A 16537-nucleotide genomic window follows, 5' to 3' on the forward strand; every position below is an offset into this window, starting at 1 on the left:
CTTAAAAGGGATTCTAAAGGGATTTTCTTTCCCTTGTTCCTCCTGCACTACACTTGCATTACTGGCCTAAGTGGATACTCACCAGCTGGCCGTGTCCATCACTACAGCCAAGTCTGAGAATTCCTGATTATACTTAGAGCCTGTGGAGCTGCTGACACAGTCATTAGCAGACGACCCTTTTGTAACCAACTATGCTTTAAAATGTAAACTGTGGGGGCATTTTCCTTGCATTGTCCAGAAGGAACTTTCTCCTGCGTGAGCCTGGATTAATCATGAGAGAGCTTGTCAACATTCCACTCGTACATATTCTTACTTTGGTTGCCTTCAGCGGGACTGAGAAACTTCCAAAAGGTTTGTTTCAGGAATCTTGTCTTCGTGTTGCCTTGTCACAGTTCTAGAGCGTATGTGTGTATATGTGTGCGTGCTCCGATCACGACCGATTCATGTGATGGTGGGCTTGGGTGTTGCTTGGTGAAGTAGGGGTGCGATGGATGGAGAAGGAGAAAACTGTATAAATAAGTGGTTGATTGATGGTCTCATTTCTACAGGCATCCCTCCCCCACTTAAGTTCTGCAATAAAACCTTAGCCACATAGTGCATGCGGAGCTCTCGCTTGTAGGGAATCATCAGCAGGTAGACTGCAAGTTATCAAGGTCCGTTTTGTTTATGCGTGTGTCAAACTTCAGGGTGGTCTAAATGGAGGATGAAAACATTTTCCCATTAGGTTTGCCGGGAATATAATCAACCCTATCCCAGATGTCCAGAGTGTTTGCTTCTGAACAAAAATCCTTTCCATTTTCAGTTTCAGTTTTGCAAAATTCTCAGGAAATATTTTAGTTCCTTAAAAACTGGAATTAGAGAAAGACCCACACCATTTGCCTATATAATAAAGGCCTGAAGACAATGAGTTCTCAATAACTTTGAGGTTGGAGGCATGGTTTGGCTTGGCTAGAACTGTGAAAGTTTTTTTTCAGAGCCTTTGGAATGTACCGGAAATAACACCACCTCAGGGAAAGGAAAGCAACTTAAGAAACTGACAGACACCTGTTGCAGTAGCAAGAATGTCCACAGTGATATGGTTTCTGGCTAGTGTATTATGAAACTGAGACTAGCGTATTTCAAATCAGGAATAAAGACAGGAAAATACGTGATTTGCAAAGTGACTGGGGGCTTCTTTGAAAAATTTTTTAAGACACGATTAAAATTGAATGATATCAGTTAAAGAGTTTTCAGATTAAATGTATTCGAGTAAAAAGAGTTTTGTGTTTTCTGATACTCTTGAATTAATTATTTTCCCTCTACGTTACTTTCCCAAAGAATTGAAACGTTTGTATTGTATAGATAAGTGAAGGTATAGTATCTGTATGTAGATGGGAAACGGAGCTTTACATTTTTCGGTTCACTAGAATTTCAGGAGCCACAAGGACAAGACTACTAATGAGATACAACTTTCCTCACAAACAATCTGATTTTATAGATTTATGTTGTTTTGTTTTCCTTTTCTATTTTACATGAGCATAAAGGTATCTTTAGATGTATTTAAACATTGAATCGCCAACTAATACTTCAGGGTATCTCTAGATAAGGAAGAATCTGGATCTTTTCAAACAGCTAATAATAGACAGAAAGACTTAACATTGGCTTCAGATTATTTTAATACTTCCTGATGATACAACGGATGTCCGGTAAGATACCACCTGAATGTTCATACTTACAGACTGTGCTAAGTCTTATTTGCGCTATTCTAAACCACAAAGTTACACAAAAATGACATGGTTAAATGCTAAAATTTACTAAAATTCAGTATCATAAGGAGCAAAATAATTGATTTTGATAGTTCATGTCAGGATTGGGTACATTAAAAAAAGCCTACCTCTCTATATAAAACAACCCCTAATTTAGATTCCAGAAAGAAATGATTTATAGTTTCCAGACTTTATAGGTAAAGCCCTTAATTCAAATGCACACTATCTCTATTTTGAACAATTCAAAATATGGTGACATAAAGATAACAAAGCCAAACATCTTGGCTTTTAAATAAAGTGGTCAGATTGTTAATTCAACTTTGTTTATAATTTATTTGTTTATAACTTATTTACTTATTTATGGTAAAATTTAAACTAGGATGAACTTAACACCAACCCTATCCCAAAATACCAGGCCTAGTAGAACAAGCATCCATTAACTACACACACGTGCTCTGAGAATAAACATTATCGTAAAAACCCAGTCCTTAAAATTTTAAATGTCAGCGTTCATGAAATATACTGGTACAAAACCCACAAAAATATGCTATTATTTTAATACTGCAAAGAGTAATAAGGATGTTCCACACAAACTATCTCAGTTACCTTCTCTATTCTTGACAGACAATAAAGAGTTTTTTTTTTTAGGTGAATACCTTTGTCCTAAGTCCTTTATCATGAATGAATCACAATAATGTGTTAAAAAATAGACTGACAGATTTTTAAATAGTGCGAGAGTATTTAGTGGATTTTTTCAAACTGTCCATATACCCTTTCCTCAATAAAATTAATAAGAGACTTTGTAGAATTAATAGTTTATTGTTTTAATTTTAGTTGAGATTCCCAATGTTCAAAGACAAGGGGAAAATTCACTTGCTCTGAATCATTCCAACTAGTGATACTTTCAATGATGAGCTCAATATCGTAACCCACAAGAGAAATATACAAACCTCTGTGTATGAAAGTAACCCATGTTTCATTGCATACTCGCCTTAACCACATACTTCAATAATATTTAGTGCTTTATTGGGGAATATTAAGTGTATGGGGGGATTTAAAGTCTGTAGGAGTATAGGAGTTCATGTAAGCAGCACTAAGTTTGTTTAATATGCACAAAGAACTCCTGTCCAAACTCCACTTTTTAAATTACCCCATTTACTCCAATACCTAGAAGTTTCTGAGTCTAAGTGGTTTATCTTCAGATATATTTGAGTAACCTCCTCTCTTAAATCATATGTATACAAAGATAGGATTCACAGATTGAACATATGACTAAGTCAGAGCAGGCACAGCTGTTATTGAAATCCAGGACACCGAGTCCTGCATGAATATTGACGTGCATTGAAAGAGCAACTCATTACGTGTCCGGGGAAACACAGTTGCTTTAAATATTATTGGCCTTAACAGAAAGAAGGAGCAGAAATATGAAGATTTCTGCCACATTTCCAGAATAGGAGGCAACTTCTCAATAAAATAGGACTTAAAGTCATGGGGAAAAGGGACAAGTAAGGGGAGAGAACGGGGCCCGAAGAATGTGGCCCCATTCAGGAAAGTGAGCAAAGGAGCAGACCAGAGAATGCAGAAGAACTCCACGGGGCATGCTGAGAACCCAACTGGGCTTGGGGACTGAGCCTTTGTCGTGCTCTTGACCTGCACCACTGTCTCCCTTCATCTAACTATACTGTATGCACATAGGAGCCCCAAGGACAGCTGGTTGGATTAGTTCAAGGTTGGTGCTCCCCAGGGTCAGTGCAGCTAAAGGACTAGAGAGTAAGGGAGCTGAGATTATACGGCAACATACTGTGCAGTCTAGGCTGAATAACAAAGGCAGTGAAGTGAGGACATTTAAGGCTTGGAAGAGAACATTAAGATCAAGTTCCTTTTCCTAGTCTCCAATGTCTTTCCATGTGTCTTTAGGGATAGCACATAGTCTCTGTGAGCCTCTGTTCCCTTGTAAAATGAAGATGTGCATAGTAGTATTCAACCTATAGTGTTATATACTATGCTAAGGACTGTCAACAATTGGCAACATGTTCATTCTTGGGTAACATGCACATTTTAGATGGATCTCTATGAGACCACATCTTAACCCAAACGAATTCCCCCAGGAGAGGCAGTTTCAGACATTCTAACAAGCTGGGCCAGAACTCCTACCTGCCTGTGCCCAATACCATTCCTGAAGGCAAGGACCAAAAGTATGTTCCATGACCAAGAATGAATGACACCACATTAGTAAGTGACTGAGATTATCGATGAAGTTTACAAACTCCAAAGGCATCATCATAAAAAATAACTTGCATTTTATTATAACACCAGTAGAATAAATGTGTCAGTTTCTAAGATAAGCCAAATGATGAGCAATACTGAATATCCTCTTTCTTTGGGGAATCTGAAAATTTTCCAGCACAAAGTGTTTTCTCATACTGAAAAAACAATACTGTATTCATGATGTCAGGAAAAAAAAAAAAACATGAGTATATCCCAAACGTGAGCTCTAATTTTACTAAAAACAGAAAGGAGCAAGCACACCTGGCTTCTTGGTTTACTCAGTCATTTAGTCGTGTTAATCAGCAACTATTCAATCAGAAGCTGGTATGCCAATGGCCATGTGATGGAGCCCATAAAAGGGTAATGTCATGTCCTTCTCATCAAGCGGCAAGGATTCAAGTTAAGTTACTCTTTGGGTACAGGAAAGTGTTGTGCTCATTTTCATGTATTTGTTATTCATGTGGTCCTTGGATTGAGGGAGGAAATAGTGCTCTAGTTTAAACAGACTCCTGCTGAGATGAAAGTTGGATAAGAGAACGAAAGTAAACAGGAGACAGTCTGCTGAGTCAACAAATATCACTAAATACAATGATGTGATTTTGTCCGTAACGATTTGGAAGTGGATTTGTTTGGATAATTTTGAAAGATGGGCAAAGTGAACTTAACCAACTCTATCCTACCTATCCAAATTGATATTAATGTAAATCTTATTTTTCTCTCTGTGAGTGAGTAGTATTATGCTGATGACGTGAAACAGCTCAGAGTTAAAAGACAGGAACTTTAAACCAGGCTTCACCTTGAAGGTCAGCTCTATCACTTCCTACTTTCATCATGTTTAGAGAAGTTACTTAGCCATCCTTAGCCTCCATTTCTCATCTGCAAATGAGAATAATAATAGTCTGCCGTTATGTTTGTTGTGATAAATGAGATAATGAATGAAAAGTCTAATATACAGCCCATGGCAGGTTCTTAATTCTGGATACTAAAATTATTAAAAAACAGAGTTAAACATGACCCAAGACTGCCAGGCCACTGTACACAATGGGAAGGCGTTACTCCAATAAAAGTTCTTCCTAACACCTCATGTATATCTCCGTGAATGTCAAGACACTGTAACATTTACTTCCTTGATCTTAACTGATCCCCATAGTTTGTAAAAATATAATAGTACGTCTATTACTTCTGTCACTTCAGAAATATCAAGTGAGAAGAAACTAATGAATCAAGTTTATTTTCTTACAACACATGGCCATGAAGAATCATTTTGAAAATACAAAATATAGAAAATCTTGAAATAGAAAAAAATCACCCCAACTTCCAAGACTGTTAATGTGATGGTATATTTTGTTCCATTTTCTTCTATGTATCATAAAAAACTGTTTATACAATTCTGCTACCTGCCATTTCTACTTAACATAAATGCATGAGCATATTCTATATTATCTATACTCTTTAAAATACCATTGGTAGTGACTGCAAATAATATCCTGTTTAGACAAGCGTCATTGATATATGTTTAATAGCCGCCTCTCTGAGACAAAAAAAAAAAAAAAACCCTCATTTGTTGCATTTGTTGATTTCTGTAGTGTAAATACTCTGACCACAGTTGATTTCAAGCAAAAGACGAATACTGAATCGGGAAGAGATGTGCCTTAGCATACCTTTATATACTATTTCTACTGTACAGATACATTGGATGTAAATTACTTCAAGAGCATAGATAATAGTACATTGTAGTAAAATAATTAGGAAGCAATCCATTTTGAGTATTATTACTTTGTTTTTGACATGATTTATTTAATTATAATTTTTTTATTTTAATTTGTTAACCTGAGCAGAGTTAACACACAATGTTAACATTAGTTTGAGGTGTACAACAGAGTGACTCAACTCCTCTAAACACTATGCTCTGCCCGCCACAAGTGTAGCAAGTGACCCCCTGTCACCTAAATTTATGTAATTTGGTTTTTAATAATGGTTATATTTTAAAACTGTCTCACAAAATTCTGGAAAAATTAGTGCTTGGCTCTGTCTAGCAAGCCAGTACCACAGCTAGAAGGCAGAACTGGGTGCCGAAATTTTCTTCAACTTCAACATGATTAGTACAATTTAGTAAAATTAATCTGTTTTATACAGTGAAAGTGAAAGGCATCTATATGCCTTTCCATCTTGAGATTCTTTCCTTGGGATAGAGTCCCAGATGTAATTATTCATGGTAAATTTGCAAGTCATCCAGAGACCAGGAGAACCACTGCACTGTTCAGGTTTATGTTTCTAAATTACCAAATCAAATAACACACAGTGTTACCTATGTGCAAAGGACAATTTTAAATGCTTCTCATAGACTCATTTAATGACTCCTCCTGACAAGCCTTTGTGGTGGTTTTATAATGCTCTCCAGCTACAGCTGAAGATGCCGAGGCACTCGCTGAGTGATGTGGTGGACGGGGAGTTATGAAGCAGGGATTTGAACTCAAGCCCTGTGCCAGCCCCTCTCACTGTCCGGCTGCTCAATGGTCTTTCCTTTTATTTTTTTTAAAGATTTTATTTATTTATTTGACAGAGAGAGACACAGCAAGAGAGCGAACACAAGCAGAGGGAGTGGGAGAGGGAGAAGCAGGCTTCCTGCTGAGCAGGGAGCCCGATGCAGGGCTTGATCCCAAGACCCTGAGCTGAAGGCAGACGCTTAACGACTGAGCCACCCAGGCGCCCCCCGTATAGTCTTTCCCTTTAGAGAATGAAAGCATTCAGTGGAGGGATGGGGCCACTGGGGGTGGGCATTAAGGAGGGCACGTGATCTGATGAGCACTGGGTATTACACGCAACTGATGAATCATTGAACACTACATCAAAAACTAATAATGTAAGTTGGCTAATCAAATTTAAATTTAAAAAATTTTAAAAATAAACAATGAAAGCACTCAATATGATCAATTCACCTGGGGGTGAATTCTTCATTATTTGCATCCCACAAACTTAATAATATTTACTGATTTTATTTCTTAGTATCTGTATTACTATACAGTTGATAGGTTACTTCATCCCTGGGAATCTTCCTGCTCCTGTATAAAAGATGCCATTTCACCTAAAAACTCTGCTCTCTTATTTCAGCTATTCTCTTTCCACCTTTAAAAAAAAAATGCCTTTTATAATAAAGGTCTCAGAATACAGTTAATTTAAACATCACGTCAGTCAATGTGCTAAACCTGGGGATAGAAAAAGGTCTAAGACAGGGTCCCTGGCCCCAAAGCTCAAGGTTTTTATAACTGAGTATGGGACAAAGACATAAACAGATCATTTTAATCACATCTGTGTGACAAGTGCTATTAGAGTGACATTTGCAGGATGACCTAAGGTTAAGGGAAAGGGCATCTGGCTCTGTCTAGCAAGTCTGGGAAATTGGGAGAAGATGCTGCTTACACTTGATCTTAAGAAAAGAGCAACATTAAGGAGGATGATGGGGGCCTAGAAGGACACTCACAAGCACCGTGTTCCCTCACTCTCGGCCCATGAGTTTGTCTCTGAGTTTACTTAAAAAAAGAAGGTTCATTGAGATAGTAGATGTACATTTTATGGCCAATGTGCCAGTTTGTTTCATGAGGCTGTCACCCTCTACCCTGCAGCTAAAATATTGTTCACACCACTTATTTGGCTGTCGTGTGTACCTTGCATTTTAACTAAAATGACCATATAATTTACTGCTCAAAGTCAGGCACTTTGTGAGTGCAGGGGGTGCTATTAATAATTGTGCCAGGAGAGCAGGCACAACTGACTATTATAACTATTTTATGGGTCTATCCATCCTCATTATCTGATTGTGGCAAAGATAGGTTTTACACATCTTTTTACTTCTAGTGAACCTGGTGCTTGCTACATGGAAAACAGTAAATAAATCTCTGATAAATAATAATAAGGACACCAAAGTAGTAACGATGATAATTATCTTAAATACGATTATGCAACGGGGTAGATTTCCAGACTCACCCAAATACAGGTGTGGGCACTTCGCCACACCATTTAGCCCTTGAGATGCCCAGGCCCCCACCCTGTTTGCTTTGGCCGATCCATAGGTTTCCTTAAGCAGTAAAGAGGGGGTACATCTCACTCCCAACCTGCTCTCATCGTTTTTAACTTCTCTGTCTTCCTAAATCTTGTAATCCAGGTGACCCTCATTTCACAGGGGGATAGGAGGAGAGAAAGGACCATAGGACCATATCACAGTCTCTCCCCCTGTTGTCTTTCTGTGGAACACACACATACACACACAGGCACACACAGAGGCACATACACACACAAACAAAACAACAACAAAACACAAAAACAAAAACATAAACAATAGCTTTGGGATCTAACTCACATACCACACACCTTAGCCATTTAAGGTACACAATTCACAGCCGTGCATTTATCATCAAAATCAAGCTCAGAACATTTTCATCACACTGTCCTTTAGCCACCGATCATCACCCCCTAATCCCTCCGTCCTCTCCCCCGGTCCTAAGCAGTCGCTTAACGTATCTTCTGACTCCAGAATGGTCCATCTGGACATTTCATGTAAACGGAATTATACAATATGTCTGGCTTCTTTCACTTAGCTTGTTGTTCCCAAGATTCACCCATGTTGTGGTGTTTATTAGTACTTCATTCCTTTTTATTGTCAAATAATAATCCATCGTATGGATATACCCATTTTGTTGACCCGTTCATCTGTTGGTAGACACTTGGTTTGCTGCCCCCTTTTGGCTACTGTGAATAACACTGCTATGAACACAGTTGTCTAAATGTCGGAGTCCCTGCTTTCACTACTTCTGGGTATATACCCAGAAGGGGAACTGCTGGGTCATATGGTAATCCTAGGCTTAATTTCCGGAGGAGCCACCACACTGTTTTCCACAGCAGCTGCACCATTTTACACTCCCACTAGCAACGCACAAGGGTTCTAATTTTTCCTCCTCCTCGCCAAAATTTGTTATGGATGTGAAGTGGTATCTAACTGTGGTTTTGGTCTGCATTTCTTTAACAGCTAATGATATCAAGCATCTTTCCTTACATGTGCTTGTGTCTCCAACACAAATGAAATTTATACAAGTTCTTTGAAAAAATGTCTATTCGGATCTTTGCCCATTTTTGGGGGGGTTTTTTTTGCCTTTTTACATATTGAGTCTTTTTCTCATCTACTCACAAGCAGATCTGAATTCTTTGTAAATCTGGTGAAGCTTGGTCTTCAAAGGCTTTTGTTTGCAAAACAAAACCCTTCTAAAACCCTCAGTGGGCTCTAGCAATGTGTTCATATGAACATATATTACTATGAAATTTGGGGGAAAAGTTGTTTTTAAACAACTGTTAAGACCTCTTTCCATTCTGATTCCCTTCAGCTACACTTCCCTTCAAGCTGATTTGTGTTGGGTGGCCGCAGATATTTTTAATGTATAGGTTTATATTATTTTCCTCAAGGCTGCATACCCAAATTACATAACTTTGGGCTTCACAAAACCTGGATCTGCCCCTACTTATATAAAATAAATTCTGTCCTACTCTCCTGAGAGCCTTCTCTTTTGATCCTCAAATGCCAGTATGAAATACAAACAAAATTCTCTACATAAGATCTTCCTTTTGGCAACTTTCTGCTACAGGGAAATATAATTCTCATTTAGGCATGTGGTTGCCTCTGACTGCTCACAAAGGATTAGTAAACAGCATTCTAGAATGTTCTCATCTGTTGTCTCCTCTCCTTGTAGCTCCTGTCATCACTACTCCTCTGGAAACAGTGGATGCCTTAGTTGAAGAAGTGGCTACTTTCATGTGTGCAGTGGAATCCTATCCCCAGCCTGAAATTTCCTGGACCAGAAATAAAATTCTCATTAAGTACGTATTCTGCCTTTTTCTGATAAGAATGCCCACTGCTGCCTTGCAATTTAAATGTCATAAATGGAATCATAGCTCTCGGTAATACAAAAGCTCACATTCTAGAATTTGAAAAATGCAAATGTCCTCATTATATAAATGTAAGATCTGAACATCAGTGAGGTTAAGAGACTTGCCCAAAGCAAAACAGAGATTTCACTGACATGGGGACATCTGGGCTATTTCCAGGACCCCATTAAGAAACACCATGACATCCTAGGTCTGGGGGCACAGAGCACATGTTGCAGGACATGCTAGGGAATTAATACGGACCAGACTTATCTCCTCTACTTCTACTACCCCAATAAAGTAAAGTATGCTGTCTAGGATCCTGACCTCTAGGTCACTGTAACTTTTTCTTTTGAAAGTCAGAAAAAAAAAATATATATAGTGTGTGTGTGTATGTGTGTGTGTGTGTGTGTATACACACACACACACACATACACACACACACTATATATATATACACACACTATATATATACACACACATTATATATATATAGTGTGTGTGTGTATACACACACACACACACACTATATATATATATATATAATTAGGCAGCCTCTCCAAGAGATAAAATTCCCACTTGACATGAAAAGGTCATGCTATCTTTTCCTCATTTGCAATAGTTATCTGATCAAAAACACTTCCCAGGCTTCCTAGCGGCAAAATAACTTTCCACTAGGGCCAGTGTGCTTACGCTGATATCCACAGATGGAGGTCCATGAACCTGCATGAGGAAAAATTGTCTTTACTTGCACTAAACCCTAATGAAAGTTAATGTTTCCTTCTTTTTTTTTTTTAAAGATTTTATTTATTTATTTGATAGACAGAGATCACAAGTAGGCAGAGAGGCAGGCAGAGAGAGAGGGAGGAAGCAGGCTCCCTGCTCAGCAGAGAGCCTGATGCGGGGCTTGATCCCAGGACCCCGGGACCATGACCTGAGCCGAAGGCAGAGGCTTAACCCACTGAGCCACCCAGGCGCCCCGTTAATGTTTCCTTCTGTGATACATGTTGTAATGTGGGAAAGTACCCTGTTCTGTGGTCCCCTTCAGGTTGCCTCACAGGCAAGCTATTCCCAAAGTCCTGGAATAGGAAGGCTCAAAATAAGATGCCTGAAATACAGTTGACCAAATCCATTTAAAATATATAGATGGAGACAAGGGGAAAGAAATGGGATAAGTTAATGTACTTAGAAACCTTGGTTCACTCAGTGTTTCTATGTCTAGTTTCTGCTGTGCCTCAGACTTCCCCACTGCAGTGTTCTTACAAGGACCAGCATGGAGGCTGAGCCCGCAGGTGGAAGGTGCCTGAAGCTACTAACATACCCTTGCTGTGTTGAAGAGGCACTACCACACCTGGCCATGACTCAAGCTTGCCAATGAGCCTGCTGAACAGCCATGGATTTTAAGGGTGTTTCTTGGGTAGAGAGCATAGGACCATAAAAGGACCACATATTTATTTTTAGAGAGAGAGAGAGAGGGCAGGGAGGGGCAGAGGGAGAGAGAGAATCTAAAGCAGTCTCCATGCCCAGCGCTCGGAGCCTGATATGGCGGTCAATTCCACAACTCCAAGATCATGACCTGAGTTGAAATCAAGAATCAGATGCCCAACTGACTGAGCCACCTGGGTGCCCCAAGGGACCACATTTTATGTCACCGATGGGTGGCTGATTTAGGGGTGACAGAGCTGTCCGTCTAGAGGTGGCATGATTATAAACTTGTCTTTCCATCCCTTTCTACTTGAAGCCATACTCTTTGTTCCATCATATTTTCTATTTATTCTGTCCATCTTGGGCAGGTTTCTATTTTTTACTGCTTATACTCAACACATCTTAATCTGTTCTCCCTGTGTTTCACAAGTCACTCTCCTGCCTCCCTCTCACATGAGTCATTGTGCCAATATATCCTAAGCTATTAGCTTTACAATTTATATGCTCCATATTTTCATCTGTTATTCATGTCTTTGTCTTCTATGGTAAAATAAATAAAATAATGTCTTTAAATAATACAGAAAAACTTCATTGTAAATATGGATTATGAATCACAGTGGTCATAAAAGAACCCATGAAGTTATCATGGAAGTTAGAGAGCTCTGTATTACATTACAGTTGTTGCATATATCTTGACATATTTATACCCTTCCCTACTTTGAAATTATAATAGCTGTTAGACAGTCAACATTCAGTATTCAAAGGTCGATCTTGAAAGACTACTCTCCTCACCACAGCCCTCCGACTTGTCTGGGAAGGAAGTCTGATGCCTGCATCATTAAACAGCTTTGAAAAATATAGCCCTATGATCCTCTTGTATGTTTATCTCTCAGCATTATACAGAGATGAAGAAATGGACAATGAAAGAGTTTTTGTAAATTACACAGAGAAAATCAGCATTACAGTATTTATTATATATTTATTTCTATATAAATAAATAAAAGCTCATGCTATCTTGGCTTGTAATAGTATCACTTAATACATTTGAATTTAATAAAATCACTTAATACATTTGAATCTTCCCTTTATAATAAGGCAAAATGTTACAAATAAATAAGTAAATGGAGCTATAGGTCTGAATAGTTAGCTGTTAGTCAAATCTGTGAAATAGGAAGAAACTACATTTTGAAAATCTATTTGCGTGCCCCTTGAGGAATAATGAATATCTGGACACAGAAGAAACCTGACAAGCACTGCCTCAGCCAGGTGATCAAGTTCAATACCAACAGTGAGAAATGACACTGACAGCATACCCTTCTTACAGTGGGGATGTGGCACTCTGCTTTTGCAGTCTTCCTCCCAAAAGCCACAAACACAGTTTTATCATGATAAAAACACAAGGCAAAGTCCAGGAGAGGGGCATCCTACAAAATACTTGGCAAGTACTCCTCAAAACAGTCAAGGTCATCAAAAACAAGGAAAGTCTTAGGAACTGTTGCAGTCAAAAAGAGCCTAAGCAGATGTGACAAATAAATGTAATATAGTGTCCTGGATGAGATCATCGAACAGACAAGACATTTGGTAAAAACTGAACAAACCTGAATAAACTAAGACTTATAGTATCTGGTTAATACTGTATCAATATTGGTCCATTAATTGTAACAAATATACCACATTAATCTAAGATGTTTACAGCAGAAGGAGACTCATGCGGGAGGTATACAGAAAGTACTATCTTTTCAATTTTTCTATAAATCTAAAACTGTTGTAAAAAATGTACTTTAAAAATTATAAATACTTGAGAGTTCCTCACAATCCACAAGCAATTTACTCTAATTAAGCAATAATGATGCAACAGCTTATAAATCTTGAACACTTTATATTTCATAGAGAGCCTAGACTCTGGGTCCACCAAGTATATCTGTAAAATATTCTGATGTTCCTATTTTTCCATGAACATTTACAGATAGCAAAACAAAACAAAAAAATCAACAAAATTACATGATATGGAGTGTCATGGCCTGCCACAATTATTTACTGTGAGCTAGTGAACTACCAGTGATTATATTATCCTTAGTCACATTAGACCAAAATCTACTGTATGTCCTTTGGTTCCTCTTCAGGATCAGAATATGACGGTAGTCACCCACTGAGATTAGAACATCAAGAATCCACTTCCTTTCCCATTTTTTGTTTTCACATTAGTCCCCTATTTCTACTGTAACAAATGACCGAAAACTTAGCGGCCTAAAATAATATAGATTCATTATCTTACAGTTCTGGGAGTCAGAAGTCTGCAATTGGTCTCTCTGGGCTAAAATCCAGGTGCTGACAGAGCTGCATTCTTCCTGGTGGCCCCAGAGAAGAATCTGATTTCTTGCCTTTCCAAGCTCCCAGAGGGCTACCTGCCTTCCTTGGCCCCTCCCTTCACTTTGAAAGCCAACAGTTCTATCCCTAGGCCCGCCACCACCACTGTCGCATTTCCTCAGTCTTTGGCTTCCCTCTACCACCTTTCAAGGACCATCAGGATTACCAATCTATACAAGCCATGATACTCTATTTTAAGACCTTTGGTATCTGTAAAATCCCTTTTGCCACGTAAGGTAACATATTCACCAGTCCTGGGAATTAAGACGTGGATGGGGGGGGGGGGCGTTTTCCTGCCTAATGTATATATTTTGCATAGAGAATCTTTATTTGATCATAAAACTCACTTTTATGTTGTTGCTTCCCCTCACATTTTTCTGTTTCCCTAATTCCCTTCTCAACAAACAGCATGTAATTTAATGAGATAATGTATGTAAAACATAGATTTTTACAGTTTGAAGCTGTTTTGCTTCCTTATACATTCCAAGGAACTAGAACTGTGCTTGGCACTGTCAGGCACTCAACAAATATTGGTTTAATAAATGAATGCCCAGTTAATTGTTAGTTACTTCTATAAATATTACATTCTTCCCACTGGTCACATTTACATGTGTGTGTTCATTCCCTGGCTGCTACCTTCCAGTAATTATGGGGAGAAAACTCATATATCTTGGTAGTATACTTTCCTGAATAAAGTAAACTTTGTGTTTGGTCTTATCAATAGACGTCACCCTTTGAAAGCGTGCTGGAGGGACTCCTGGGAGCTTTGATTATTGGAGCGTAGGGAAGATTAGAATGCATTGCTAGCTTTATATTAGCAACTAAGGTTATCCTATTATTAAGAACTCATTCAACTTTCCTTTTGCTATTAATCTGCTTCCTCCATTGACAAGTCATCTATTTTGATTGGTGAATCGCAGCTGAAAACCATCACACAGGAGGTCCTAACCTGCCATTACTGTCTCTGACCCCCAGGCTCTTTGACACCCGGTACAGCATTCGCGAGAACGGGCAGCTCCTCACCATCCTGAGCGTGGAAGACAGCGATGATGGCATCTACTGCTGCACAGCCAACAACGGCGTGGGGGGCGCCGCGGAGAGCTGCGGGGCTCTCCAAGTGAAGATGAGTGAGTGGGAGCCTCTGCTCGTGAAGTTAAAGCTGATGTGGTACACCCCAGAGGAGGCAGTAAATTGCCCCCACCCCGGTCACCCCGCACACCTGAGGCTCAGCAGCCAGCCAAGTTCAAGATCAAAATGCAACCTTGAGGCAGTGAATTCTACACCTTCTATACCTGTCCTCAACTGCAGGGAAGCCCCTTAGTGCTCCAGTCTCCTGTTTTCTTGCCTGTTCACGGCACATTGTTTGCTCTATCCTGCCTTCCGCCATCAGGGAACCTCCCTCTAAAAATCTTCTCTCTGTATCTTTAAAACAGGTGCATTACAACCAGATGCATGTTTTATCTCTAACCTCTTCGCAGACACTTCCACCCTCTGCCTTGTTTTAAATTTGATTTTCTTGGATGACTTTTCAAACTTGAGTTGCTTTTCTGCTTCACTGGATCTATTTCTTTTTCCCCACTTTTCTGTCTGCGAGGCTAGCAAGGACCCCTAGCCCCCTTTCAAGCCATTACTGCTGTGCAAAATCTTTCCTCTTATGAGGGTGGGCACCATTCTGACCACTCTCTCCTGTACATCTACTCAAGTTATCTACTCACTTCTAGACACTCCCCTGCACACCCAACATCTACCAAAGACTTCAATTCCAGACTCATTATCTTTCTATCCAGCCCTACTCCTGCCACCATCCTAAGGGATTTGAACAACCCTGAACAGCCTCTAGCCATTTCATCCTTACAACTCCTGACCTCCACAAGTCCAGTGATATTTGCCTTAACTTTTCATCAGCCAACCCCATCAGTGACCTTGTCACCCCCAGGAAATGGTCTGTACTTAATATCATAAGCTCCAATATGTCACACTCTGAACATGAACACTTCTATTTCTAGCTCTGTCCCATGGAGAAAACACTTTCCCGGACTCATGATGTGCCTCCACAGAGTAGGCACAAACTCCGTCTCCTTCTCAGCTAAGAACAGAGTCCAGCTCTCTTGCTCCCTTACCCCCACTACACAGCCATCACCGGCGTGCTCACGTTCTCCTGCCCTTGACTCCTCTGTTTTCTCTTCCACTGATCCCCAATCGGGACTTCCTCAGTTCTCTCTCCACTTGACTTTCTCTTCTACCTGGTGTTCTAGCATCTTACCAGCACCCACAAATCTCATGACCTTCCGTCCTGGAAGCCCTAGCTCTTTGCAGATGTCCACCTTGTCATAAAATAACCTTTATTTTCTTCTCTCAGACACCACGCTGCTGATGTGAAAAATCACATCAAAATATGGGTGCCATACAACTCAGCGGGGTCCAGTTCCACCCGGGGAAGTTTATTGCAAGTTTTGTTATTATCCCTGATTGTCATCACTATTTCTTTTATCTTTTACCTTTCTACTTTTTTGCTGAAGGAAGTCATTTGCTGCTTCTTTTCAAAGTGTGAGCATGTGATCATATAAAATCTGTGGATATTTTCTGAATCTTTGCATCGCTGGAAGTCTTTGCTTTGCCTTTACTCCTGGATAATAACTTGTCTATGTACAGACAAGAGTTTAAAAAAGCCCTTTCCTGGGGCACCTGGGTGGCTCAGTGGGTTAAGCCTCTGCCTTTGGCTTGGGTCATGATCTCAGAGTCCTGGGATTGAGCCCCGTATTGGGCTCTCTGCTCAGCAGGGAACCTGCTTCCCTCTCTCTCTCTGCCTGCCTCTCTGC

At 39.6% G+C, this 16537-nt stretch overlaps 1 protein-coding gene across 7 annotated transcripts in view; it reads left to right on the plus strand.

Annotated features, from left to right (window-relative positions):
• Positions 1-272: 272 nt before the first annotated feature.
• The window catches only part of MUSK (muscle associated receptor tyrosine kinase), a gene marked incomplete at both ends in the record, with an annotated part of 92230 nt that continues 75965 nt past the window's right edge, over positions 273-16537 (plus strand). For all 7 annotated transcript variants that reach the window (XM_080820003.1, XM_080820004.1, XM_080820005.1 and 4 more), the window contains 3 exons: positions 273-351; positions 9752-9878; positions 14694-14845. In XM_080820003.1, coding sequence (XP_080676129.1) covers positions 273-351; positions 9752-9878; positions 14694-14845 — 358 coding nt within the window. The remainder of the gene's footprint in view (positions 352-9751; positions 9879-14693; positions 14846-16537) is intronic.

Source organism: Martes martes (assembly GCF_963455335.1).
Source record: "Martes martes genome assembly, chromosome: 12".
In the NCBI taxonomy this organism is placed as follows: domain Eukaryota; kingdom Metazoa; phylum Chordata; class Mammalia; order Carnivora; family Mustelidae; genus Martes; species Martes martes.